This window comes from Crocodylus siamensis, chromosome 13 (genome assembly GCF_052110815.1).
Source record: "Crocodylus siamensis isolate JL-2025a chromosome 13, ASM5211081v1, whole genome shotgun sequence".
Lineage (NCBI taxonomy): Eukaryota > Metazoa > Chordata > Crocodylia > Crocodylidae > Crocodylus > Crocodylus siamensis.
In genome coordinates this window covers 35973626-36001534 of record NC_143407.1, presented here as the reverse complement: position 1 = coordinate 36001534, position 27909 = coordinate 35973626, and the positions used below count along the sequence as shown (strand labels likewise).

The 27909-nt window shown below is 52.1% G+C and overlaps 2 protein-coding genes across 8 annotated transcripts in view; both read left to right on the top strand.

Annotated features, from left to right (window-relative positions):
• Positions 1-10763, top strand: part of ULK2 (unc-51 like autophagy activating kinase 2) — a 54015-nt gene extending 43252 nt beyond the window's left edge. For 3 of the 4 annotated variants that reach the window (XM_090024940.1, XM_090024939.1, XM_090024942.1), the window contains 8 exons: positions 203-312; positions 1109-1261; positions 2002-2210; positions 4219-4397; positions 5323-5441; positions 6041-6198; positions 7899-8034; positions 8900-10763. In XM_090024940.1, the coding sequence (XP_089881066.1) occupies positions 203-312; positions 1109-1261; positions 2002-2210; positions 4219-4397; positions 5323-5441; positions 6041-6198; positions 7899-8034; positions 8900-8967 (1132 nt within the window). In that variant the 3' untranslated portion in view covers positions 8968-10763. The remainder of the gene's footprint in view (positions 1-202; positions 313-1108; positions 1262-2001; positions 2211-4218; positions 4398-5322; positions 5442-6040; positions 6199-7898; positions 8035-8899) is intronic. The other variant, XM_090024941.1, reaches the window with a different exon arrangement.
• Positions 10764-14712: 3949 nt separating this feature from the next.
• On the top strand, positions 14713-27878 carry ALDH3A2 (aldehyde dehydrogenase 3 family member A2). 4 transcript variants are annotated; one of them, XM_090025198.1, is made up of 12 exons: positions 14713-14827; positions 15489-15661; positions 16072-16303; positions 16420-16505; positions 19660-19868; positions 21430-21547; positions 22002-22143; positions 23002-23168; positions 24475-24574; positions 24977-25212; positions 26323-26444; positions 26718-27878. In XM_090025198.1, the coding sequence occupies exons 2-11, from the start codon at positions 15500-15502 to the stop codon at positions 26401-26403; spliced, it is 1533 nt and encodes a 510-aa protein (XP_089881324.1). In that variant the 5' UTR covers positions 14713-14827; positions 15489-15499; the 3' UTR covers positions 26404-26444; positions 26718-27878. The 4 variants fall into 4 exon arrangements, with proteins under 4 accessions (XP_089881324.1, XP_089881326.1, XP_089881325.1 ...); XM_090025200.1 differs by lacking the exon at positions 14713-14827 and adding an exon at positions 14886-15158; XM_090025199.1 differs by lacking the exon at positions 14713-14827 and adding an exon at positions 14887-15328.
• Positions 27879-27909: the final 31 nt, after the last annotated feature.

Below are 27909 nucleotides of genomic sequence, written 5' to 3'. Positions count from 1 at the left end.
AATGAATAACTTTTGTAGAAACCTCTGTTTGAGTCCTTGCATTGTAATAGAGGGGGTTCTGTGTAGATTTGCTGTACCCCTGTTGGGGTATTTTTTTATCTATTTAAGAATTCTACATAGTAGCACCTAACTTGTCAGCCATCCTCAGGAGCAAGGTGTGCATTGAGACGCTTGTTCTGAAGCCATTTGCTCTTCTGTCTAGATCTGTCAGTACTGGGAAGCTGTCAGATCAGCAAGTGAAGGCTACCCTTGGGGGCCAGTTATATCAGGGCAGCACAGACAGCCTCAATACTGAGCGACCAATGGACACAGGTAAAGAACAAGAGTTTTATGCAGCCAAGTTGTCATACTGGGAAGAGTTGTTATGGGTATGATTGTTGTGTCAACCTATCTAATGTCAGCCCACATGTCTGGAAGATGACTTCATCTGCATGTTCAGCAGCTCTGTAAAGCATCGCGGTGTTGCCAGCGTATGTAAATATCCATCACGCAGCTGCGCTTAATGACAAAAATATCAGAACTGCATGTGCTGGCTTGGGATTTTGCACTTCCCTTATTGCAGCTTCATTTCCTAATTCCAGCTTATTTTCACACAGAGGCAGTCCCCATCATTCTGCTTCATATTATCTTTTAAAGCTAGCAATTTATGCCTTTCCAGAAAGCCGTCTACAGGGGATTATGGCTAGAGTTCCCACATTTTTTTTTTCCTTTTAAACAGTGGATATATGCAGGCAGGTCTAACTTTTTTGGCCTCCAGGTTTCTGCTTGCATTAGAGTTTTTAATAGTACCTCTTTCCATATGTTTAAGCACAGTTTCCAGAGTTTTCAAAAATAGTCTCCAATCTTCTTTGCCTTAAAGAATTTAGAGCTAAGAGCAGTTCATGGTATGTGGAAGGGGACCGGAAAAGCCAGAGGTGCATCACAGTCCTGCCAGCTCTGCTTTCAGTCTGTTTGCATCATTTGTTCTCAGACTTACCTTGTTCTCCTCCCCCATTCTAATCCACAGTGTGCATGTATCTGTTTGCCAGGTGTGGTGTGCAGCTGCATTAGCAATGAGGATATGATTTTTTTTTAAAAAACTAACATAATATGTAATCTTGTTTCCCAGCTCCGGCAGGAGCCTGTGGAATTGCAATGGCACCACCTTGCATAGGAACTGGAGCAAGTTCCAGGGCTGTAATGTTTACTGTAGGGTCACCTCCAAATAGCGCTACCCCTCCTACCTGCACCCACATGGTCCTCAGAACTAGAACGACTTCAGGTAAGACACGTCTTTAAAAACGGTTTATTTTTGGAAATCTGAATTCTCTCGTTTCTCTGCCCTTTGGGACTGTTTAAATGCATTTGTGCAAAGCTTAACAGTAGGGCCTTGGGGCTATTTTAAGAGCAGCTATTTAAGCAGTAAGTATGTTGGGAGGAGAATTTGGATACTTTTCTGCCTTCTTTTAGAGAGAGGGATGGGATAGTTAGTTCAGTGCTTCGCAGTGCACTCCCTGGTGCTTGTGACAGCCTGCACCGTGTCGTCGTACTGTGAGGGGTTCAACACCATCTGTGACACCAGCAAAGAAAACTTAAATTCCCCAGCCTGTTTGTAACTTGCTGTGCAGCATGCAGGACATGAAGCACCCAGTGTACCCACTGGCTGCATTCCAGCATGGTGGCATGGGGGTGTGAAATACAGAAGGCACCAAGTTGGAAGCCCTTGTGTATTCAAGAAATGCAGGTGTGCAAACTGTGCAAGGAGAACTTGAAGACTCGACCAAGTAAGTATCTACAGTCAGAGTTCTTGTCAGACTTTCACCAAGCGTGTTTTATAAATCTCACTGTCCAACAGAGGCTGGTGCAAGGTGCTCTGCAGATTTGATATAAAGTATATTGAGAAACAGCCCCCATAGTGAATTCATGTTGTTTATTACTTTGTCTTTTACTGTCAACCTCAGCCCAGAGTTGCAGATGGACCCACCTTTGAGACTTTTTTTGTTTTGTTTTGTTTCCTTGCAGTTGGATCCAACAGTTCTGGAGGGTCTCTCTGCTCTACAAGTGGCCGTGTATATATGGGCTCCCCTCCTGGTATTTATATGGGCTCTTCTCCCCCTGGAGCAGACCCAGCTCCAAATCTGAAGTACATGCCGTACGGTACTTCGCCTCCCAGCTTAGAGGGCTTTATCACTTTTGAAGCACCTGAACTACCTGAGGAAACTTTAATGGAGGTACAGAAAAAGATAATGTACCATTGTAATACATCTAATGCTAGGAGACTTGGAAATAATAGGAGAGGGGTTCCAAATCTTACCAAGTAGAGGTTTTAAAGGTGTTCTCTTCACTGTTCATTGTTCCTTACCAATTTTGTTCTCGTCTGCTGGACAGCTGTTCGTTGCTTTTCCTGTATCTGATAAGTGACAATAATAAGCGTGGCTGTCGTAGTTCAACAAAGCCTTCAACTGATAGGTCACCCTTTTGGTGCCAAGCCTCTATACATGTGTGCTGTTTGTGACAGTGGCTCGCTTGCAGTAGTCCAGTGTTTCTTCACAGCAGACAGTGTGAAGTCCTGCTTGTGGCTGGCAAGAAAAAAGTCCTTTTTTAATTGTACTGTGAAATGACCCTTAACACAGAATCTGAAGCTGTTCATGACGACAATGCCATCATCAAAACATAGATTTCTCAAGGCAAGGACACTGAGTGTATACACCCTGTGGGAGATGGCCTTGGACACTCACAAAACTGTATACAAGGTGCATTTTGGGCTTTGATTAGGCCTTTTGTTTGTCCCCCCAATAGTACTGCTAAAATTTAGCCAGCAAAGTGGGGAGCCAATTTTAGGTTGGGCACAATGAATGTTTCATAGTTTCTAGGGTTGGAAGGGACCTGAGTAGATCATCGAGTCTGACCCCCTGCCATGGCAGGAAAGAGTACTGGGGTCAAACGACCCCAGCAAGGTGTTCATCTAACCTCCTCTTAAAGACCCCCAGGGTAGGAGCCAGCACCACTTCTCTTGGAAGTTGGCCCCAGATCCTAGCCGCCCTGACTGTGAAGTAGCACCTCCTGATGTCTAGCCTAAATCTACTCTCTGCCAGCTTGTGACCGTTATTCCTGGTCACTCCTGGCAGTGCTCGGGGGAACAGGGACTCCCCCAGTGCCTGCTGCTCTCCCCTGACTAGTTTGTAACAGGCCACTAGATCCCCCCTCAGCCTTCCCTTTCGGAGGCTGAACAGGTTCAGGTCCCGTCGTCGCCTCTCCTCGTAGGGCCTGCCCTGCTGCCCCCGACCATGTGAGTGGCCTCCTCTGGATGCTGTCCATGCTGTCCACGTCCCTCTTGAAGTGCGGCGCCCAGACCTGGACGCAGTACTCCAACTGCGGCCTGACCAGTGCTGCACAGAGGGGGAGGATCACTTCTCTGGACCTGCTTGAGATGCATCTGTGGATGCACGATAAGGTATGGTTGGCCTTCCTAACTGCCTCCCCACACTGCCGGCCCATGTTCATCTTGGAGTCAATGATGACTCCAAGATCCTTTTCCGCCTCTGTGCTGTCAAGAGGGGAGTTCCCCAACCTGTAGGTATGGTGTCGGTTGTTCCTCCCGAGGTGCATCACTTTGCACTTGTCTGTGTTGAATGCCATTCAATGCTCATCCGTTGTATCTTGGCTCTGCCAGTCGCCGGGAAGGGATAAGTTGTTGGCCCAAATAGAAATGTTTAGTTTAACTTGAAAGCTCTGCCAGCAGTCAGTTTTATCACAATGAGCCCAATGTTTCTAAGTCTAAACTTAAATGGGAACAATGCAGATACTTAGTGTTGAAGCTTCATATGAACTCTTTTTTGGGAAGAGCAAGTTATGTTAAGACTGAAAGATGAATGCTCCTTTTGGCTTCTCATGCAAGTGCTAGCATACTTCTGATTGCAGGAAACATAATAAATAATATACACTGCTTGGGATTTTTTTCATTACTTAATAGATTTCAGCAAATACAGTTCTCTTCTCAGTTCCTCTGGCCCTTTGTGGAAGGGTTTTAATGTGTATTTTCAAAATCTGTTAAATTTTTAAAAGACAAGATAACTAACATTAACCCTCTTAAATGTTATTCAGTCTGCTGTTTGGTGATGCTGTGTGTATTCCTGCATACTGTGAGCCATTTGTAGACCAGTCAGTATCCTAATGGCTTTCACTGACACGGGTTTGTCATACCTTATGGGTTAAATCGCTGTCATCTTTGTTCGGCAGAGAGAACATACAGATACGCTGCGTCACCTAAACACGATGCTGACATTCACAGAATGCGTTTTGGACCTGACAGCGATACGAGGAGGAAACCCAGAGTTGTGCACCTCTGCCGTGTCACTGTATCAGATTCAGGAGAGTGTTGTCGTTGATCAGATAAGCCAGCTAAGCAAAGAGTGGGGGTAGGTATCTGGCTAAAAGGTCTCTAGAGAGTTGCCACCTATGCAATTCATGTGTGTGCTCTAGTAATAAATTAATGGGGCTGTGTCTAGCATTCACCATTCTTAACGCTGTTCAGAAGTGATTGGTTTGCTCCAGCAAACGCTGCATAAAAGCATACTTCTTTAACGAGAAAGCACAGTCAATAAAATAGAATAGAGGAAAGACGCAACTGGGCTCTCGGACAACTAACTCGAGTCATCCCAAAAGAGGGGGAAACTCTGAAATGTCAGCTGTGGTGGAGGGCAGCCTGTGTGGGCTGATGTGCTTCACCCTGCATGGGTATCTGAGCTCCGTTCTTCGCAGCTCCAGTTAGAGAGAGAGAGGTGAGCACCTTGCATTGCTTGACGGGAACCGTTTGTGGCTGGCTAGCTAGTAACAGCAGCACTGGGTTTTAGGAGGAGGTCTAAGAGGTCTTCACCCCTTTAGAGGTGGGGAAAAGGCTGAGGATGAGAGGTGGGAGGGCAGTCTCCTTTCCTGGTCACAGATTTCGGAGTAGTCACCACTGGGGGCATGTGTAATAGTACCTCCCAACTGCAGGAAGCAGCTTATGGTGGCCCTCATATAATTCTCCTTCACTAAAGGAACTTTCTTTATTTTGAACCTTCAAACATGACTGGGAGCCTTTCTTTCTGCCCGGGGAGATGGCTCTTTGAAACAGTGACAGAAGTTTTTTATTTAGCACTTCGTACATCTCTTTCTTGGTTCTACTGTTGTCTCTTGTTGTCTGTTGTCTCTTGCCAGCACAGTGTGTTGAAGGGAGCCAGTGGGAGCCAGAGTCTGAGAGCTGAGTGTCTAGCTGTGGGGTGAACGTGTTAGCTTAAAACAAAAAATAAACAACATAAAACGTTAAATTACCTTTTTTTCTTTCTCTGTTTTTCCCCCCAGACAAGTAGAGCAGCTTGTGTTGTACATGAAAGCAGCACAGTTGCTGGCATCTTCTCTTCATCTTGCCAAAGCACAAGTCAAGTCAGGGAAACTGAACCCATCCACTGCTGTCAAACAAGGTAGAAGCAGTCATTATGTTGAATTGGCATTGTTTGTGAATGATTACCATATTTTCTGGTGTGTAAGAAGCATACCTCCCAAACATTTGAGGGGCAGAGAAGGAAGGGAGTTTTTAACATCAATTTGATTGAACTGGGGTCCACTTCTACAACAGCGATTTCCGGTTTTTTTGTTATGCAGCTGTGACAGAGGCACTTCTTATTTTAGACCTCCTTTGTCAGGGAACAAATGCCTCTTGCACACTGGAAATATGGTATTTGTGCCATGCTTGAAGCTGTAGTGGTCACTTAAGAAACCTTGACACACAATCCCTGGGGCAAAAAGGTGTAGCCCCTTCTGGAAAGAGCTATGCCCAGGCTAACTGTGCTTCTGTAAAGAGAGAACTGCTGGCACAGTAGCTTTAAGTGCACGTGCAGAAAGGTGCTTTTAGTAGCTAGTTAAAGAATGGGTGATTATACATATGAAGTGAAGATGTGTTGAATACACCCCTCCTGAAGCAAAAACAGCACAGAGAATGGCAATATAAAGCCACCCAGGTACGCACAGATGGTAAACTGTGGCATAAACCAAATTTAACTCCTTCATTGTGACTTTCTAGTTGTCAGAAATCTGAATGAGCGATACAAGTTCTGCATTGGCATGTGCAAGAAGCTGACCGAAAAGCTGAATCGTTTCTTTTCTGACAAGCAGAGGTTCATTGATGAAATCAACAGTGTCACTGCAGAGAAGCTCATCTACAACTGTGCTGTGGAAATGGTAAATCGTTTCTTTGGCTGATGTCTAGGGCATGGAGAGCAGCATAAGTAACTTGTGGTATTATATGTTACTTCCCTATCGGGTGACCCTTTCATCTAACCAGACTGTACTAAATTACAGAATCAAAGAAAACTAGGATTGGAGGGGACCTCAGGAGGTCACTTCTAGTCCAACTCCCTGCCCAAAGCAGGACCATCCCCAACTACATCATCCCATTCAGGGCTTTGTCTACCTGGGTCTTAAGCACCTCCAAGGATGGAGAGTCCACAACCTCTCCGGGCAACTTATTCCAATGTTTTACTATCCTCCTAGTGAGTGGACTTTTTTTCCTGATACCTAACCTCAACTTCCCTTGTGGCAGCTTGAGCCCGTTGCTCCTTGTGTCATCTGCCCACACTGAGAACAGTCCAGCTCCATCCTCTTTGTATCTACCCTTCAGGTAGTTGAAAGCTGTTGTTATTCAATCCCCCCTTGGTCTTCTCTTCTCCAGACTAAATAAGCCCCGTTCCCTCAGCCTCTCCTCAGAAGTCATGTGCCCCAGCCCCCCAACCATTTTTGTTGCCCTCTGCTGGACTCTCTGCAACTTGTCCACAACCTTTCCGCAACAGGGGAGGCCACAACTGGACACAGGACTCCAGATGTGGCCTCACCAGTGCTGAATAGAGGGGAGGAGTTGCTTCCCTTGATTTACTGGTAACAGTCCTACCAAGGCAGCCCAGGATGCTGCTAGCCTTCTTTGCAGTGAGGGCACACTGTTGGCTCGTATTCAGCTTTATTGTCCACTGTAACCCCCAGGTCCTTTTCTGTAGAGCTGCTACACAGCCAGTCAACCCTGACGTCTGTTAGTGCTGGGGCCGATGGGCTGCCTTGTTCTCCCCACCCCACAGACCATTTTAAGTTCCTGGGAGATACGGTTTGCTCTCAGACTTTCCTATGTGTCAGCAGGTTTTGTTTAGATAGTAAGAAATGTGCTGCTCAGCTGCACAATCTGTAACAAGGCTATGTGCTGAAGCTTCACCCAATAAAGCTCGCCGAAGCGGAGAAACAGATCGCAAATGGCTTCCTCAGTCATCTGGTTTCAGTTGGAAGTCTCCTCTGTTGGAGGGATGTCAGCACATTAATGTAACGTTAACGAACAAATGCGAGGAAAAGCGCTTGTATTTGTGAGGGGTTCTGAGTACATAAATGGAGTTAGCTAAAGCAGGGAGCAAGTGTGGCAAATATACAGGGGACCTGCGTTTCTGGAAAGAGGCAGTTCTAGTTGAGTGGAATTGCACATGTTGTTGTATATACAGTTGTATTGACCACGCGGGGCCCTTGACCTGTATGAATGAGTAATCGGACATGAAATGGCATGTCTCCCTCGCAAATAAAAGCAAAGGCATGTGTGTATATATGTGGTCCTATAATTTTTAAACTGTATTTTTGTACGGGATGTACTTTAACTATTATGGGCCCTAAAGCATTTTACAGTGTGTGTATGCTGGAGGCCCTTCACTTAATCTGGCACAGAAAGCCTATTTTCCTGTTAATTTCTTTGTTCTATTAAAATGGCAAAACCAGAACAGCTTAATTAAGCTCGTGAAACCGTTCCCTTAATGATGCTCTTACTTAGCAGCTAGCCTGTTCAGAGACATCCTTTTATTTCGGCACTTGCGTAGAACAGTCCGTATAACTCTGAATCTGTTGAACGATTCCAGGTTCAGTCAGCGGCACTGGATGAGATGTTTCAGCAGACGGAAGATATCACATATCGATACCACAAAGCAGCCTTGCTGCTCGAAGGACTGACTAAGATACTGCAGGATCCTGCAGATATAGAAAATGTACACAAATGTAAGTTGTTCGGGATGATGCATTGGGAGTATATTGCGTTAATATTGATAGCATGTGCGAGTTCTGGACAGCTTTACTGATGGTGAAACCTTACCCTCTGCTTTTCTTCAAAATGCAGAAAGTGTTTCATTACTATAAAAAGTATACTCAGGCTGCAGAGAGCAGCATGAGCTGGCTGAAGAGGTGAGGGTTGAAGTCCAGCCAGATTGATGTCTGTGGGAACTCCTGCTGTTGAATTGAGCATATCTAGGATTTCACCCCCTTGTGGTATTTGCTGATCCCATAAAATGCCTTTTCCCAGGGCAGATGCTTTGCACATCTTGCATCACCAAGCTGTTCAGCACTGTTGTCCTGGTGGAGAAAGCTATTGCTAATCCCAAAGATGAGCTGAACACCAGAGAACTTTGAGAGGAGCAAATAAGGCGTCAGAAATGGAAGGGCCAAAATAGGCCTGTGACTAAGGAAAACAAAACGGAAAAGTAAACCCAACAGGGAAGTGCCGGCTTCTTAAACGAGGCTAGACGAAAGCAGAGTTGTCAAGCTTGTGTTGAAACGTGTCTGAAATAAAACCATCTGATTTGTGGATGGCCTTTCTTTTGATCTCCATTTGTCATTGTCCCATGTATCAAACTTACAGGGTAGGCACTTAGCTCTGCAAGGACACAAATAAGTGTGTGTGGTTGTTTTTATGCACAGCCTTTCCCAGGGGCCTGCTTGTAGCAGCCAGTCTAGAATGGTTTCAAAAGGCTCAGGCTGATGCTACTTGAGCCACGCCAGTTTTGCTGCAGTGTTTCCCCCCATATGTGCAACTGGATTTGATACCCATGGAATCTGTTTGCATGTTTAACGTTTGTCTTGTCCCCAGATAAATCTAGCATCGAACGAAGACTCTCTGCCCTTTGCTACAGCACAGTGGCTGTTTATGAACAGTAGCAGTATCCCAAGGACCAGGTGGTGTGAACATAAGGGACCACTTCAGTGATATTGTACTACTTTTGCTACAGCTTAATTGTTGCCACTTCCCCACCCCTGTGGAAGATGATTTTAAATTTCCATGGTGACTACCAAAGAAGCAGCAGTGAATTCAAAGAGGAAAAGTTCCAAACGTACAACATTTGTAGAAAATCTGCCTTATTGATACAGTCACTCCTTCCGTTTTTCCTCATAGCAGCAGAATTTAAAAGAATCAGAGCATTGTATGTGTAATTCTGGCTTGGTCGACTTTATTTTCCTTACCAAGGACTATAAAGATTGGAGCCCTCGTCACCAAGCTGGTGCAGTCGTGTTTCCTTGGGGAAGATTCCATTTGGAGGTTTGTGAAGACTTTTTTTTGTTTTTAATTGCCAGTAACAAACTATTGAATGAAGGTGTAAAACTCCACATGCATACATGTGCAGTGTGAAGCATTTGGGGGATAAGCTGGCTTGGATATGAGCTCCCGTTCCAGAGACGGCTCACCGGTCCGCAGCGGACAGGGTGGGAAGGAAGCACCTTTTACAGGGGAGAAGACGGACAATGGAAGAGACTTTGCTCCAGCTGTTCAAACTCCCTAAATGGTTTCGTCAGCTGCAATGGCTACAATTTGATGCTCTTCTTCCAAAACACTTTGTATTGCACTAATTTACTAAAGCAACTGTATAGTCATTTTCGAAGCTCTATTAATTTAAAAAAGGCACAATGGGCTTTGCTGACACGGTTTCATTTCATTGTATATAAAATCCTTTTCAGAATTTCAGATGTAGCTTCTAGGAGACTTTCAGAAAAACTTGTAAAGACTTGTATTATTCATGTGAGCCTTTCCATTTTATACCTATTTGTCTAATACTTGAGTAACTTACTGCTACAGACTTTCTCAGTAATAGAAATGTTTGAGTTGCTGGTTGTTTCTATAGCAGTTTGGTTGCATCTTCCGTTGTGCATGCAGTACGTGCATTAATGCCTGCAGTCGCTGGGTGTATAGCAGCTCTCTGTATCCTGTTTCCTGGACAGTATTACAACAAATACTGTAAGCTGAGAGGTTCTGTGAGGAGCCGTGTGAGAATGGAGAGAAACTGGGAATCGGCATGCTGCTTTGGCGGCGTGGAATTTGGACATGCAGCGTGCAGACATCAAGGCCACTTTGTGTGTGTTTTCAGGGAGAGGTGGGAAGCTTCACGTAGCCTCGTAGGCATTTATCATTTCAAGCATCCCTTCAAATCATCAGGGCAGCAATTCTCGAAGTATTTAGGCGAATCAGCTTCTCTGGAAATGGTTCCTGTATTTTATTTGGGGGAATTGTTTTGGGGGTTTGTTTCATTTTTGTTTTTGTTTTTTTGTTTTTCTTGGTTACTCACTGCTTGAATACTTGAATAAACCATTCTCCAGGACAAAATAATTTTAATCCTCTTAGATACCATGATCTGAGCTATTTGACAGTTGTACAGAGTTCCTGCACCGGTATTGTTTTAGTATACTGATAACCATGTGTTTCCTTTACTTTGACAAAGTAATGTACTTTTTACCTTATTTATCTGTATGAAATTCCAGCGGTTCATTTGGAAGTGTTTGTTTATATAATGTTTGTATTTTTAGGTCTTTAATACAGTGTTTCTACCTCTCCTTTGTAACTGCATGCATTCTTGAAACTAGGTAATAACTCACTGAACTGTTGTGTAATAGCCTTTTTATTATGGCCTGTATAAATGTATATTAAGGTAAAATAAACTGACACTAGAAGTGTTTCTATGGTACAGCCTTGGTGCCTCTCTTCTACCTGGGGGCCAGCCGTGTCACCTTTTGAAAACCTCTGAATCGTTGGTTAAAAGAAGGAAGTGAATGAGGCAAGGAGACGGGACTTTCTTCCTAGACCGAGAGGTGATTCCAGGAGCAGGGAGCCGCCTGACGAGCTTGCGCTGATGTCCAAGGGCTGCGGTGGGTTAAACTGGACGCTGCCACTCGCAGCAGGTAAGTTCATTCTCCTTAAGCTAAGGCTGCTTGCTTGCTTTCTCCCCATCTCGCTCTGACTGCTTAGCATTTGTTTTCAAACCAGATTTCTGGATAACGGCTGTGCGCTGTTGAGTGAGGTGCTGCCTAATTGCTTTTAGCAGCAAGGTTCGCTGCTGGACTTGCCAGAACTGGTGCGATGGACAGTGGATTGATGGAGCTGGATGCAAATGACCTTCCCCTTTGCTAATGCTGCTAAAGGTCAGTCTTTCCAGCGAGCTGCTTTCCCAGCTGAGCCGTGTGGCAAGGGAAAGGGCTCTTGTTTTTCCTCCTAGCCACATTATCAGGATTTTTTGGGGCCTCTCCCAGAAGAGGAAAACATCTCTTCGGAGCTGGCACATCCCAATAAAAGGCAACTCAAGCAGGAGGAGAAGGGAGCGCTGCTGAACTATCCAGACATTAATCTGGAAACAAAATGAAGGCTCTGATGCAAAACGCTGGGAGATGGGCAGCTTTTCCCCCAAGAACTCACTGCCTCCTTTCTCTGAATCTCCTCTCTGCTCCTGCCAGCAAGTCTACAGCTGTACAAACAGGAGCGAGAAGAAAGGGCTATTCTTGTGAGCTGTTTTCAGGAGGAGACAACCAGAAAGGCTGCGTGCAACTCTGTCATCTCCTTCGACAGAGATCCCTGAGATGTCTTCTAGCTCCAGAGCTCTGCATTGAACAGCAAGAGGAAAAAAACACTTAACCCCTTCAGTAAAACTTCCCGGGTGCACCTGTTAGCCTGAGGGGACCGTGTTCGGTACTTACTGGATCTTGTATCTGCTCTGTTGTGTACAGTGTCCCCTGCAAGATTGGCGAAAACCAGAAAAAAGTGGTTTTCACTTTTATGATTTGAGAAGCTCAATCCTCAGTCAGTCTCCACTTGGGGATTTCATCAAAACAAGTGAGTCTTCCCCCTTCCGCTCCCACTGCTGAGATTTCCCAGAGTATTTTTTCTTCAGTGAACGGATCTCTCTGCCACTCCCAGTTTCGGGTCTGGATTAGTCATTCAATCAGTCCTTTTGAAAAATGTGACCCAGTTCTTCCTCTTGCACTTTGAGGAGGAGAGGGAGCTGTCCCTTGGTTTTGTGTACCACACTGGCTTCTCCTTACCTCGCATAGGCTGATGTTGTAATTGCGCCGTTGTGCGAGACAGCTTTGCTCTCCGTCTGGGCTGGGCTCCAGAAGTACAAGTGCACCCTACTGGGACCCAGGCTGGAAGCGCTGTCGTCTTTTGTGGCCCTGTGAGGTCGCACTGCAATGCAGAGAAATAGCTCGTCTCCCAGAGCTGATAAAGGAGCAGGAACCGGAGCCAGGGAAGCAGAACATGGCTGTTTCCAGGGCCCGCCAGTGTTTTGAATGGTGGACTGCCAGGCTGATGTACACCTTACTTCCTCGTTACCCTTCTTCCCCTTTCTTCCCCTCTCCTCTGAAATCTCCTGGCAGCCTGTCTCCTAATCGGCAACCCTTCCTTAACCACATCATTGGGACGAAGGCTGGGACTTAAGATTTTGTTGAAGTCCTTGGGTTTTGGCTGAAGTCTTTTATTGAAAAACACACTTGGCCTGTGCTCTGGCAGTTACGCCCACTAGCCAGGGGCTGTATTTCTGCGTGACGGCCTTTGGTGGAAGTCTCTAAGCCAGTTTGGCCCCTACGTCGCTAGCCATGGGTGCTGCCTCTGTACAGACACCTTACCTTAAGCCTTTTGTGGGCAGCTGACTCTAACCCCCCGCTGAAAGCAAACTGCTCCCCAGGCCTGTCCCAGGCAATCACTCTTGTTCTTTTTCTTTCTTGGGCTGCTTCACATTTTCCATTGCTCGAGCGCTGCCTACAATGCAGCCCACAGATCGGAGCTGTGCATGACAGGATTCTGTTCTTGCAAACATCAGCTCGGCTACCGCCTTCAAGACACGTGACTCCGTGAAACGAACTGAGCTGCATTTATTCACTAAAGCCCCTTGTACTCTGGCAGGGCTCTGGGAAGCTATTTCTCGCCTGCTTTTACCTCCATGTTCCCACACTATCTGGCCTGTTGAAGCAGGGTGGTTTGAAACTGCATTTCCCTGATAAATTGTGTTGGTTTTTTTGTGTTCCTCTCTGGTTTTGTGACTCCTCTGCCTGCAGAGACAGTGGACTTGCACAGACAGGTTAAGTACAGACAGTGTAAAAGCTCAAGGCTAAATCAGTTTGATGTTTATGGGTGAGTGTAAGCTGGGTGGATTGAGCTAATAAGCAAATGAACATTCACTGTTGATCCTGGACCTGTAGCCCCATGCCTGCGGTGGTCCAGGCCAGAATCCAGGTGCTGGAGGCACACCTCTGGGCTGGAGCCCACCCAACCTGCACGGGGGTTGCTGCAGAGGTGCAAAGCAGCCTGGGATGCTGGGGGACTGTAAGTTAACTTGAATCGGGAGGGGATCTGAGACGGGTTAAATCAGTTTATTGAACTTCTAAATCAGTGAAGTCTAATACCACACCTATCCAGATTTATCTTAAACCGGTTTGGGCCCTTTTGGAAGAGGTTTATGTGCACTGATCTTCTGTTGTGTTACAGATTTGAACTGGTTTCTGGTCACTTACATTGGTTCATGGGGGACTTCTGGCCCTAGCCTTGGAGGATAAATGCCCCTCGTCTACCCCAGCCCCACTAGCCGTCCTTCCCCCTCCTGCTCTGCTTACAGCCCCCTGGTCCTAGCCTGGGCCTGAACCATGAAGCCAGGACAGGAGGAAAGTGCTGCCTCTGGGGAATCTGCCTACTCCACTGCTGCTGGATCTCCTCCCTGCTGGTGGGCTCTGGGGTCAGCTTACCCCCACGCCAGGCCCCGTCCCTTGAGAGCTGGACAGTGGCTCACAGCCCTCGTGCCCTGCCCAACCTGCCCTGGTCCCGGCTCCCGTGCTGCCGGAAGGAGCTCCTGTCTCCTCTGCTTTCAGCCCTGTACCAGTTGGGGCTGATCGTGCAGGAGCTCACGGGTGAGTGTGCTCGGGGGAGGCAGGGCGCAGCCCGGAAAGGTTTGCTCTGAGCTCGGCCGCCAGGGACTGTGTCAGGGGGGAGATGCTACTGTCTAGCTAATTGGTCCAAGGAGAGGGGACACCAGCGGGGTGGGGAGCATCTCGTTCATTTTAATGTGACGAAACCCATCACGGCTGCAGTAATTGCAGCCCTAGGGACGGCCGGCCCCCTTCTTCCTTCCGCGTTTCTTAGAGACTGGGCAAAACTGCTCTCCACGGGCTGCGGGTGCGTTGCAGGCGGGCAGCGCCTGCTCCCCGGCCGCCGGGGCAGGGGCAGGTGCCGGTGGCCCCCACTCCACGTGCCAGCGGCCGTTGCCGTGGCTCCTCCCCGCGGTGCCCGGGTGCTGGAGCGCGGGGGCAGCGGGGCAGAGGACCGGCCCGGGCTTGCCATCTTCCCAACACCGACCCCCCCCCCCGGGAAACCCGCTCCGCGGCCCCGTCGGCTCCCGCGGGCGGCCGTGCTCGCTCCATCGCGGCCCGCGGGGGGTGCGAAATGCTCCCGCGCCCGGTGGCAGCCCTTGCAGCCTGCCCCCCGGGCCGGGGGGAGCGGGGCCGGGGCCGGGGCCCGGGCCCGGCCTGGTGTCTGGCTCGCCGTGGGGCGCGGGGCCGGGGCCCGCGCCTCACCCGCCCCAGGCCGGGCCCGAGGAGCGCGGCCCGCAGTGCGCAGCTGCTGGCGCCTCCCACTGCGCGGCCGCTGGGGGGGGGGGTCCGGGGTCCGCGCTCCGCGCTCCACTTGGGATCGCCCGAGTGGGGGCGAGCGGAACCGCGCGTCACGTGGCCCGGAAGGCGGAAGTGCCGCTGGCCGCGGCGTGCGCTGGAAGTACGGTAGCGCGCAGTTCGCGCGGGGTGCGGCCGGAGCCGGTGCGGAATAACCGGGGCGGCTGGGTCTGCGGGAGCCCCCCTCCTCTCTCCTTTGGTTTCTGGGGGTTGTTCGGCAAATAAATACATATATAAGCACAGAGCAGAGCGCAGCGACGTACGTGTCGGCGTGCAGGTCCAGCAGTGGAGCGCTGTAGCTCCGCCCCCAGCACAGGGCCCGCCCCGGGCTCGCTGCCAGGCGCTGGCGGCCCCTCCCTGCCTTAAACCCTCTCGGCGGCTCCGCCTGTCCGCGCCTTCGCGTCCGACCTCCGGCTGCCGTGCGAGGCCCTCGCGTAAGAGCCTGCTTCTTGCTCTGCTGGGGCCTTGGCCCCGGCTGTCCTGCACTCCTTGCTGTCCGGGCTCGAGCGCCACTTGCTGCAGACCCGTCGTCCGGCGGGACCTTTCCCAAATCGCGTCTCCGCGCGGTTTCTTTCCACTCCCGAAAGCCGCTCGCGTGACCGAGGCACGTGCCGGAGCCCGCGCTGGGCCCTCCCTCCTGAAGGGGGGGAGCGGGAGGTCGCCGGTCGAGCTTTTAAAGGCTCCTGAAGCGCAGCAGAAGCGTGTGCAGGCCTCTGAGCCGCGCTGGGCAGAGCGGTGTCTTGAGGCTGCTTTTCTCGCTGCAGCGTCCGGCGCCATGGACGAGGTGAAGCGGACCGTGGAGCGAGCGAGAGCGGCTTTCGGCTCTGGCCGGTCGCGGGCGGTGGAGTTCAGGATCCAGCAGCTGAAGGCCCTGGAGCGCATGATCAAGGAGCAGGAGAGGGAAATCCTAGCGGCCATCAATGCAGACATCAAAAAGGTCCTTGCTCTCTGCAAACCGCGTGCGACGCGCTCTTTCTGTGCAACAGGGTTGTGTCGCTCCCTGGCAAAAGGCACCGAGAGGCCTCAGGGTTTTGTAAGGCAGGAGGCTTTGGCCTCCAAATATTTGCCTCAACCAGGGCTTTGCACAAGGGGCGCTTTAAAATCACCCTAGCAAGGAGACGTGGCATGGGGAGCTGAGCGTTGCGTGTGCCAGTGGCTTGGTTCTCCCCTTCCTTCAGTTTCTGCTTTGCTTTCTTTCCTTCGGGGGCGGCTGACTAGCAGCCAGGGTCCTGCTGCGTGCTGTCCTCAGGCCGTTTCCCCTCCTGCAGCATTTGGTCTTGTGCTGTTTCTCCTGGGCGGCGAGCTGCGCCTTTGCCTCGACGCTTACCTCGAGCTGCCTTGTTTCAGAACGAGTACAACGCCTACAATCACGAGATCCTGGGCCTCCTGGGGGAGCTTGCCTTGGTCACAGACAAACTGCCGTCGTGGGCTGCGCCCCAGCCTGTGGAAAAGACCATCCTGACACTGACGGATGAGGCCTACATCCACCATGAGCCGCTGGGCGTGGTGCTGGTTATCGGGGCCTGGAACTACCCCTTCGTATTGGTGATCCAGCCACTGATAGGGGCTATTGCGGCAGGTATGAGGCAGCCCTGCCCCTGGCCCCTGTGCTCTGTGGGCTTCTTCCCGTGGCTATCCTGTCTCCTCTGAGGATGCTCGAGCAGGTAAGATCCTTGCCCTGATTTTGTGTCCTAGGAAATGCTGTGGTGATTAAGCCATCGGAGTTAAGCGAGCACACGGCAAACCTCGTTGCCAAGCTGATCCCGCAGTATCTTGACCCGGTGAGTTGATCCTTCTGGGTCCCTGCAGTTGCCGTGCCAGGTGCTGCAAGGCAAGCAGAAAAAGAGGCAGCCTTTGCCCTACAAATTTGCTGTGAGGCAACTGGGAGCTAAAGCAAACAGGTGCAATGGGGGCGGTGCTGGGAATAAGATTGCTCTGCGTGATAATCAGAGGTGAGCTGTGTGGAGGGATTAGGGCAGTGAAAACAGGCTGGTGGCATTCAGGGCAGCCATGCACGAGGGCGAGCGTTCCTCAGCCTTGTTGCACTGTCGAATCGGACAGGAGTCACTTTCCCACGACAGGAGTCCCCTTCCTACACCGTTCCCTGCCGGCCTGCTGCGTAGCAGTCCAGTTAGGACCTACACCCCGATGGAAGCCACGGGAGCTCGGCAGGGCAGGTGCTGACTTTCCACAGTGTCAGCCAAAAGCATCAGCTTGTCTTCCCAAAGCATGCACGCAGTATTGCAGAGGAATACAGCAGTTAGTGCCTGACGGCCACTTATGTGCTCAGTTTCGTGTGCTCTGAGCAAACAGTTCTGTTCCCATAAAATCATAGAAGTAGGGTTGGAAGGGACCTTGTAGATCTTCAGATCCGACCCCCCCCGCCTGGGCAGGAGAAAAAACTGGGTTTAAATGACTCCAGCCAGCTAGCCGTCAAGCCTCCTCTTAAAGACCCCGGGGGCAGGAGCCAGCACCACTTCCCTTGGAAGTTGGTTCCAGCTCCTAGCCGCCCTGACAGTGAAGTAGTTCTTGTGGATGTCTAATCTACACCTCCTCTCCAACAAGTTGTGGTCGTTATTCCTTGCTATGCCAGGGGGCCCTCGGGGAAACGAGGTCTCTCCCAAACCCTTCTGGTCCCCCCCTAGCGAGTTTACAGATGGTCACCAGATCCCTTCTCTTGTGGAGGCTGAACAGGTTCAGGTCCCGCAGTCTCTCATTGTAGGGTCTGCCCTGTTGTCCCCGGATCATGTGGGTGGCCTCCTCTGGACCCTCTCCGTGTTGTCCACATCCCTCCTGAAGTGGGGCGCACAGAACTGGACGCAGTACTCCAGCTGTGGCCTGACCAGTGTCGCGTAGAGGGGGAGGATCACCTCCCTGGCCCTACCTGAGATGCACCTGTGGATGCAGGACAAGGTCCGGTTAGCCCTGCCAGCCGTGACCTCGCATTGTCAGCCCATGTTCATCTTGGAGTCACTAATGACTCCAAGATCCCTTTCTGCCTCCGTGCTCTCAAGAAGGGAGTTTCCCATCTTATAAGAGTGCTGCTGGTTACTACTGGCCACGTGCAGCGCCCTGCACTTGTCAGTATTGAAACGCATCCTGCGTTTGTTAGCCCACCCCTGCAACCTGTCCAGGTTTTGCTGCAGTCTCTCTCCCTACTAGCGTCGTCACCTCACCCCAAATTTTGGTATCATCAGTGAATTTAAACAGGTTGCTTTTCACCCCGTTGTCCAAATCGCTGATAAAGAGATTGAACAACACGGGCCCGAGGACCGAGCCCTGGGGGACTCCGCTGCCCATTCCTCTCCAGGTCGAATATGACCCGTCCGCCACCACCACCCTCTGAGTATGACCCTTCAGCTGATCTGCAGTCCATCTGACTGTGTAGGCATCAGTGCCACAGTCACCCAATTTCTTAATGAGGATGGGGTGGGAGACGGTGTCAAAGGCCTTTGCTGAAGTCCAGAAAGACTACGTCCACGGGGACACCTGCATCCAATGCTTTTGTGACCTGATCATAAGAGGCAATCAGATTGGTCTGACATGACCTGCCCCTAGTGTCCCTCAACACCTGCAGCAGCAGGATAGCTTTAATTTCTAAAGTCAGTAGCTTTGGGGATCAGGGCGTTGGAGTCGACGTCAAGTACTTTTTGCTTGCGGCCCTAGTTTCCAGCATGGAGAGCCCTGGCTGCCCAGGCACATTTCTGGTGGCTTTCCAAGCTCTCACTGAAAGAATAAAGCCATGGGGCCTGTGCGTTCTGCCAAGCCTTATTCATTAGGGGACAGGCTCACCTGAGGTTTCAGTTCAAGGCAGCTCTGGGCAGTCCTGACACCATTCGCAGTGGTGGAGGAGTGGGCTGCTCCAGGCTTGTCCCAGCCTGGTTCTTAATCGGCGGGGGAGGAGCTTTGGGGAGGGCACGTTGCATGGGTTTCCACGCTCCTCGGACACGGGTGCCTTGCAGGACTGGCAGGTGAGTGCTGAGGGCGGGGAGCTGTCCTTGGCTGCATGTTCAGTCTAGCTTTGTCTGACCCAGTCAACAGACAGCTGTGGTTTGCCCACCTGCCACCCTCGGACACTTCCCTTCCATGCAGTTACAGGCTTCTCCTTTGGCAGGAGCATAGGAACAGCCCTGGATCCTGGGTCCAGTCAGCTCAGCCTCTTACCTGCAGTTGGGTTTGTCAGCAGAAGGTGCTAGAAACCTCCTATGGGAAGACTCGGGGCATGACATCCCCTTGTAGGATGTCACCAGGCTAGACCCTGCAGCACAAGGGTTTATGCCTATAGTGGCAGGAGGGCTCTTGCTGGGGCCAGCTAGCAACTGAGCGACTCCTCTCGAAGGGTGAAGACGGGCTGAGCTTCCCCCGCCCAGCCTGCTGGCAGCATACAGGTTCATTTAGCCGGGACAGGGAGGAGCGAACCCTTTTGCTCCAAGCGCAGCACTTCAGCTTACAGAGAACATAGGTGCAGGAGCATGACGGAGGCAGCAGCTTAAATCCTGCAGATGTCACGTGCCTGTGCCTGATGCCGGTGATTTCTGTGTTCAAGATGCTGCATATGCCAATTCAGGCCCAACTGCAGGCTGTGGCTGTATAGGCCCCTCTCCTCCTTGCCAAGAGGTTTGAATGCAATAGCCTCATCGGTGTCTAAACTGGAAGGATTAACAGGTAACAGGCAAACTGCCTGCTTGCAAAAAACAAAAAAACCCTTTAGGTGGGGCTCCGATTCTGCCAGCTGCAGATGCTTCCTTTTCTGGGGTCCGTGCATTTTCTTGAGAGTCCAGGAAAGCAGGCTGCCAGTTGCATAGCTACCTCCCCGTGCTGAGCTGCCGAGGGAAAGTGTTCCCGCAGGACGTTCCTGCGCCGGTGTGCCGTGCAGCAGTGGCAAACCAAAATGAGCCCATTAACACTCGCAGCTGTTCCTTTCTGCTTTGCAAGGAGCTGTACCAGGTGGTCCACGGGGGCATTCCTGAGACAACTGAGCTGCTGAAGCAGAGGTTCGATTACATCTTCTACACCGGGAATCCCGTGGTGGGCAAAATTGTCATGGAAGCTGCTGCCAAGCACCTCACCCCTGTTACACTTGAACTGGGGGGGAAGAGTCCGTGCTACATAGACAAGGACTGCGACATTGATGTTGCCTGCAGGTGAGACTCATACAGGTTGCCCTCCAAGGGTTCAGGTGCTGGAGAGCGGAGAAATCTGTGGGGAAGGTGTGCGGGGTGGAGGTATATTGGAGGCTCGTGGTCCTCACTGTACCTCTTGTACGCTGTTTGTTCTCTCTGCCTTTTGACAGAGCAGTAAGATTCCTGGAGACATAGACCCCAAACCCATGTCGGCCTGATGTGCAGCTTTGCCTGTGCTGAAGACTTGCCTTTCCTTTCAGCAAGTTTGGCTGACTGTTTCCTTCTTAAACAGCTGTTAGCGGTTTGGTCTGAAGTTTCCTGAGGTGCATGCCAGGAGCCCTGCTCAGCTGGGGATATAAGCTGAGACTTCTTTTACTTGGCACCAAGGTTTATTAAAAATGCATACTGCTCTGTAAGCAGGGCTGCGTGCAGGTTCAAGGCCGCAGCACTGGAGTCTTGTCATCTTATCAGCCCATGCAGCTTTCCCAGCTGTACTGCCAAACACAGGCCAAAGTCCACAGCTCCCTGGCTGCAGACTGAGCACAGCCAGCTGCCCACACCAAGCCAGACAGCCCATTCCCCAAACCCTGAACGGCTGAACAGCACCAAGCCAAATAGTCACGAGGCGGGGCACTCCTTGACTCGGCCAGTAAGCTCTTATTCCCATAATCAACTTTCTCAGGAGTCCAGGCTGGTTTGTTTGACTCTGTTAGAAAGGAATCAAATTGTATTTGGTGTTCCCTGCTGGCCTGACCAAAAGCCCAGGCTCTAGCACAGGAGCCCCAAGTTGTGCTAGCAACAAAAATTGCCAAGTGCTGTAATGTGCCAGAGCACGAGTGGCTTGGGTCCTGTGTCAGGAGTTGCATCTGCGCAAGGTTTCAGTCCTGGTCAGAGCCCAGCTTTGAGTTTTCCTGAATTGATAGACAGATCCTTCTTAGCCCAAATGGCAAGATCCTCTGCCAGCTCCCAATTACGTGGCCGATACCTGTGCTGCTGACAATACTAAAACCGGAGCTTCAGTGCTTTGTAACGGGCCTGAAAGACAGAAGTTTGCGAGGCTGTAGCTGTGGCTGACTGTCCCATTTGGTCTCAGCCCTGGCTGCCAGTCCCTGTATCTTTGAAGTGGCTGCTGCTCAGCTGATGGCTTTGGTCCAGGTGTTTTCGCTTCAGAGCAGAAGGCTGCAGGGTTCATTTGCCCAGGGGCTGATGTAGCAGAGAGCTGGGCAGAAATGACCCGTCGCTCCTGACATCTGCAGATTTTGGCACCCTGTTGCTCTGAGCTGGGAGATTCCCCCGTCTCCTCACGGGTCCTGGGGAGACCAGCCTGGCCCTCGTATGGCTTGCAAACCTACAGGCACAGAGCGTTTCTAGGGCTTGGGTTTTTACAGGAAATGCCAGCCCTTTGCTCCCCGCCGAGGCAGTGTGGGAGGAGGTTTGTTCTGCGGTGCTTCGTCAGCACTTTGGAAGGAGGCTCGGGGGGTGCTGGGGAGGCTGCTAGCAAGCACCTCTCCTTCCACTCTCAAAGAAGTTAGCTGTTGCTGTGGGCACATACCCCAGTAAACAGAGAAATCCTTCTCTTCAGGCGCGTAACATGGGGGAAGTACGCGAACTGTGGGCAAACCTGCATTGCCCCGGATTACGTCCTCTGCGACCAGGCCATCCAGAGCAGAGTGGTGGAGAACATCAAGAAGACCCTGAAGGTGAGCATTCAAGTTGCTCGTGCATTGGAAACCTGTGCACTGTCGTCTGTCCCAGCAGCTGTCCCTGGGGCTTCCATGATTTCAGACTCGTATTTCAGGCTTGAGAAGTTTTATTAAGAGAGTTTGTAACCTATTCCACCGCTCCCAAGCCCTTGGCAGTGCTGAGTATTATCTTCTTTACAAGAGTGGTGCCACTCGTTCTTGCTGGTGCCAGCCCTGTTTACCCAAGACGGTTGGGTTTCAGCTCTCTGCTGCTGCGGCAGTTTCCATAGAGAGTAGCTCCCGCAGAGCAAAGAGTGGATTTGTGGGAGATGCCACAGGTGCTTGGGAGTGAGAAATTGGTCCAGCCCGAGCAGTGGGGGGAGTCTCAGCCTTTGTGGCCACTCATCGGCTGCCCGCGGTGACTGCCCGCGTGACGAAATCTTTCCAGCTTTGATCCTTTCTCGCCCCACAGGAATTCTACGGGGAAGATGTGAAAAATTCCTCAGATTATGAAAGGATCATCAACAAGCGCCACTTCAAAAGGGTGATGAGTCTGCTGGAAGGGCAGAAGATAGCACATGGAGGGGAGGCTGACGAGGCCACCTGCTTTATAGGTATTCTGCCTGCACTGGCAGAGAAGGAGGGGCTGGTGGGGAGCTGCTAGCTGTGTGCCACGGCTGGCCTCCCTGCTTCGGCATTTGCTGGCTTGCCCTTCCAGCTCTTGGGCTTTGCAGGGAATCCAGTGGGTGCTTATGGGTAGGCAGAGAGTTCATCTGCAGGAAAGGCCTCCTGCAGCCAAACAGCCTCTCAGTACCAGAAGTGCCTGAAAAGACTGGGACTCTGCAGTGAGGAAAGAAGGGCTGTACGGTGACCTAGGGGGTGGACACCGTGAACAGAGCAGTGTTATTCACCAAGCCTCGTGATACAAGAACTAGGAGGCACCTGCTGAGATTTGCAGGAGAGAGGTTCAGAACAACAGGGAGCACTTTTCTGCGCTGCACACAGCTCACCTCCAGAGCTTGTTTTCACAGGGGGGGTTTAGAGGCAGAGACCATGACCAAATTCAGAAAAGACCGGACAGATCCATGGAGGACGCGCCCATTGTGAGCTGTTAAATAGAACAGGGATGTATCCTCTGAGACCCCCAAATCCTTGGTCGTTGATGTTGGAGGGGGTATGACAGTGGGTTATGCTACACGTGCCCTGTTCACATGATCTCCCTCTACGGCTTGCTGCTGTCAGGGACCGGACCCCAGGCTGGATGGGCAGATCTTCCGCCTTTTCTAAAAGGGACCAGAGCAGGAGTCAGAGAGCAGACCTGGGCCTGGCTTTGCCAGGTGATCTTAGCTCAGTTACTTGACATGCCCCAAATGACACGTACCCTGTGTGGGGGTGGGGGTGAGGTGGTCTGCAGCAGAGCACTGGCTTCTCCATGCCACGGTGCCTCTGATTTGCTGTTCTGTACACTGCAGCTCCAACGATCCTCACCAGCGTGAACCCAGAATCCAGGATCATGCAGGAGGAGATTTTTGGGCCTGTCCTTCCCATCGTGACTGTGAAGAATGTGGATGAGGCCATTCAGTTCATAAATCAGCGGGAGAAACCGCTCGCCTTGTATGTATTTTCCAATGACAAAAAGGTAGGTTTGTTCCCCAGTTGGAGGTAACTCTCTTGCTTGCTTTTAAGTGCTGTACCTCCTTCCCTTGTCCCCCCCTGGCATCATCATGTGTTTGGCTTTCACTGGTGCTAACCGCCGGCTCTTGCGCTATGTAATATGAGATATTTTGAAAGCTTTTGCAAACTCCCATGCATGTCTTGAGGGCACTAGGGTTTAAGTGACATCCTCCGGCTCTCAGCCCATCCCCCAGCCACACGTGGAAGTGCAGCAGGGAGGGGGTGGTGACTTAGACATCTGGCTCAGGCCTGTTTACACGGGGATCGAAAGTGTGTTATGCAAGAACCTGCTGCTTGGCGAAGGAGCAGAGACCGAAGTGCCAGTTGAGCAATGCCTGGTTGATAACAAGCAGGTTGCCTTCACCTGTAACGTGACTGGGCGAATTGTGCTTCTGGTTGGTTGAAGGTCCCAGGCAGGACAGTGCTCTCCTGCTCAGTAGGCACGCTGCTGCGGGGCAGGGCACCACCAAACCAGAGCACGAGGCAAGTGTCTGGGGAGCTGACCCCAGCAGGGCTCAGCTGCTGGGTGCCATGCCGTTGACTTCAGAGAGTGGGCACATCTGCAGTGGAGGTGATTGGGTCTAGAGACTTTCTGGTCCTCCAACAGGGAAGGCCTGGGGTTGAGCTTAGCTACTATGTGTGGAAGGGGTTATGGCACCCAGAGGAGGCTGGTTATCAGGCAGCTGAAGCCTGCACACATAGGCCTTTCCAGCACAGACGTTCTCAGCATTACGCTTGGCCCTGGGTAGCCTGCCTGCCTGCCAGCCCATGGAGTGCAGCAGGGAGCCACCCTGGCACCATCAAACCTGCATTTCATAGCAGGTGGGTTGTGAGAGCATCTCCCAAGTGAGCCAGACCCCAGGTTCACTCCCAGAAATGGCCTGTGCCCTGTTGGCTGGGCCTAGGCTAGAAAGGAGCCGTCCCATGCCAGAGCTGTGGGATGGTCAATCCACTTCATGGCCTCCCAAGTCTCGTTGCACTTGGCTTTGGAGCGTTGCCCCCATGAAAGCAAAGTTGAAGAGCATGAATGTTTGTGCTGCAAGCAGCTGAGGTGGCTGGGAGGACGGTGTGTGCTGGGCGTGCTTCTGGGACTGCCACGGTCAAAGTTCAGCCCTTAAGTTTGTGCCAGGGGGATGCTTCCCAAGTACGCCTGTCTAGGCAACACTAGGCCACAGAGAGAGAGCGTGAGGGGCCTTCACCCTGGATCAGCACGGAGAGGCTGTGCTCGAAGCTTGTCCTGGGGTTTCTGTGACGTCTCTGTCGTCCGCTAGCTGATCAAGCGGGTGATTGCGGAGACCTCCAGCGGTGGCGTGACGGCAAACGATGTCATCATGCATTACTCCCTCCCAAGCCTGCCCTTCGGCGGAGTCGGTGAGTCCCTTCCAGCTTCTGGTGCTCAGGTGCCCACCCAGAGCCTGCCACTGCGTGCAGAGCTTTCCTGCAGAAACATGGGGCCATGTTCTCTGCCGCAGGCTCCGTCTGTACCCGCCTCCCTGCCCTAGGAACACCTCTCCCAGGGCCAGGCGCTGACTTGGACTCCAGGGCTGTTCAGCCCTTGCAGAAAGTGCCTGCCAGGGACTCCAGCCATGCTGGGGGCTTTGTGCTGTAGGACCCAGACTGGGGCCCTCCAAGCACCTGACACAGGACAAGTCACTCTGACAGGAGTCATTCTGGTCGCGGGCTTTCTCTTCAGCCCCCTCGTTGTCCTTGTGCTGCCTGTCTGCTCCCCCCGGCCCAGCCAGCATCCTGCTAACTAACATGCGTTGCTCTTAGGGACCAGCGGGATGGGTGCTTACCATGGCAGGCACAGCTTTGAGACCTTCTCCCATCGCCGCGCCTGCCTGATCAAGTCGCTGGGCTTGGAAGGCGCGAACAAAATCCGATACCCGCCCGGCAGCCAGAAGAAAGTGGACTGGGCAAAGTTCATCCTCTTGAAGAAGTTTAACAAAGGCAAAATCGGCCTGATCATCATGGCAGTGCTGGGGGTCCTGGCAGCCCTCATAGTCAAGGTGAGCCTGGGGATGGGGACATCGTCCGTGCAGCAGCGTGTTTCATGGGAAGGCTCATTTCTGAGCTTTTCTTAGCCATGCGCTCGCCTGTCTTCCAGCCACAGTCCTTCCATGGGGGCTGGTCTGTTCTCACCCTCCCCTTGGAAACTGGTGTGAGCCAGCTGGAAGCACTACAGTCCGCCTGTCTTCCGCTTGAGCAAGCAGGCACCATGGTGTTAATGAGGCCAGGCTGGTTCTTGGGGCGAATCGAGTCTGCCCCACTTGCTGCTCTGTGACACCTGACATGCATGAGGAGGGGGCAGCTGGGACCTGGCACGATAGGATCCGCCCAGGCTCGGGGAAGCAGGTGGCACGAGCTGCTTCCGCAACTCGTCCTGCGTGAGTTGGTTTTGGCAGTGGGGTTTGGCTGCCTTCCTCCTCACCCAGGAGGCAGCAGGGCAGACTGGAAGGCAGGTGCATGGCTAGAGGGCAGGCCAGATTAGGGTTTGTCCCTGGCCGTGCCACAGCTATCCTGTGGGACCCTGGGACGTTGCTTCTTCTCTGTGCCTCCGTCTCCTTTGCGTAAGGCGGGGGGCAGACTGCAAGGGGCAGGTACGGCTCTCCCCGGGCTCAGGTCAGTAAGAAAGGAACCGGGCAGCTTCCTGCAGCCCAGCCCAGGTACGGCAGGCAGATTCCCACAACCCTGCAGTGGCTTCCTCTGCGTCTTTCCTGCCACGGCCAGGGTGAGAGCTGTGGCTGGGAGGACACGGGTAGAGCAGGCGTGTGCTCGCTAGGCAGGAGCTGATAAGAAACAGCAGAGCTGCCGTTGGAAGCTGGGCCCAGCTCCACGCTGCTGGGGAGCCTGTCTCCAGGTGGCCAGCCCTGGGGGCTGCCAAGGGCAGGTGGAAGAGCAGCTCCTGGCAGGAGGAGGCAGCCGGCCCCTGTGAGAGGTCTCAGCCCAGTCTGTAGTAGCTGGAGATCGAAGCCTCGTTCCCCTCCCACAGCTTTACCCCAGATGGGTGCAAGGTCCCTCCAGACTGATCGTGCCAGTCTTGTGGCCAGACCCCCTCTGCACATCTCCTTGCACTCAGCGTACTTAGCTGCATTTCCCAATCGTTTGGGTTTTCCCAGAATCACCAGCCCCTGCTGAGGAGAAAAGCCCCCTTGGCTGTGCTGGCAGGTCAAAGACTGGCTCAGCTCTATAAGTACTGATGAGGAGTGGGGTTTAAAACCCAGCCATTGCTGTGAGCAAGGTAGGATTGTCTTCTGTTTGCGCATGGGCCTGGTTGGAAGTGGGGCAGGGAGTGCCGGGCTGGCGTCCTGCGCTGCTGGCTTTGCTCTGGGGCGTCACTCGGAGGCATCCGCCCTGTATCGTGAAGTGTGCCCCGCAGGCCAAGACAAAGCAGCCCTTCTGGATCTTGTGCTGTATTCACGTGGGAAAGAGGAATCTGCCTCTGCCCTTGGAGCAGGGATTGATCCCCTCTTGGCTGGTTGCAGAGCTATTCCCCCTCCTTTTGTCTTCGCAGATGGCTCGCTAGTAAGGGACCTGACATGGCTGGCTGTGAAACACATGCTCTCCCTGGATGGTCAGCACCTGCTTCCCGTATTCATGTCTTCGCTTACAAGTTTCTTCCTCTTTCTGTGAGATGTCAAGCACACAAAGCATAAATGCACTAATCGATGCCAGGGGGCCCAGACTCTCATTCGGACACCGGTGGGCCGAAACGGTCGATCGTGCCATTGGCAAGGAGGTAAAGCAGAATGGGCAAGCGGGAAACAGCAGCTCCCCCTGGGCTTATGACATAGCTGCAAAGACCTTGCCTTCTGCTTGTGCCCATGCCCGAATAGCAGCTCCTGAACTCCTGCTCAGCTTTAAGGGACCAGCAGTTGGATTTCGAACTCGGTTTTGTGAGCTGTCTCGGGTCAGAGCTGCTGCCCCCTCCCTCCCACCTCCCCAAAAGGAGAAAACGTGGACCTGAATGATCTTAACTGAAAGAGCAAACAAAGCAAGAGCAGCGGTGCCGTCCATAGCCCCAGGAGCAGGCGGAGGCCAAGTATCTACTCGGCTCTTTCCGAGGTCTCAACCATCGCGTTCTCAGAGTTAGTCGGGCGCGTGCTCCACTTCTGGTGGGGTAAATTTCCACTGGCGTTAAAGGCCGGTTCCAAATGAACGTGCGCGGAGGCTGCTGCCTGCCGCCTTCGCCTCACCCGTCATCTTTCAGACGAGTACATCCAGCGCGTGGCCCTGTGATTCAGTCTGGCTGCGGGTGTCGCAGCGAAAGGCTCGCGACAGCTCGCAGGGAGTTCCCCCGTGTTGTTGCGAGCGACTCTGTGATGCCCTGCAATCCTGCGCTCGCAGGAGGCGACGCTACGAAGGAGTTGCGCCAAGCGCGTTTCCACTCGCTGCTGGAAGGCACGACTGCTCGCCTCTGACCCTGGAGTTGCGTGAGCCCGGCCCGCTGAAGAGGGAGATGTGGGACAAAGATGGGTGTGCTGGGTCCCAGCTTTCTAAAAGAGCTTTTTTTCCCTTTCCTTACTAAAAAGCAACAGGAGACCTGATGTGTTACTGTGAAAGAAGCGATTCTAGAAAGCCATTGGCCTCATCTCCCGAGATGAGTTGCGTTCAGTGAAACCTGCCTGCCAAGCCAGGTATTAAAAATAGTTTATTTAGTGTTTGCAAAATCTAAGTGACAAGAATGAACGTGTTTTATTGGCGCA

What these genes read in the sequence shown, in the direction of transcription:
- ALDH3A2 (XM_090025198.1), top strand. Translation starts at nt 15,500, where the DNA reads ATGGACGAGGTGAAGCGGACCGTGGAGCGAGCGAGAGCGGCTTTCGGC. An exon ending in TCAATGCAGACATCAAAAAG is followed by an intron (nt 15,662 to 16,071) that starts GTCCTTGCTCTC and finishes GCCTTGTTTCAG; the next exon opens with AACGAGTACAACGCCTACAA. An exon ending in GACATTGATGTTGCCTGCAG is followed by an intron (nt 19,869 to 21,429) that starts GTGAGACTCATA and finishes CCTTCTCTTCAG; the next exon opens with GCGCGTAACATGGGGGAAGT.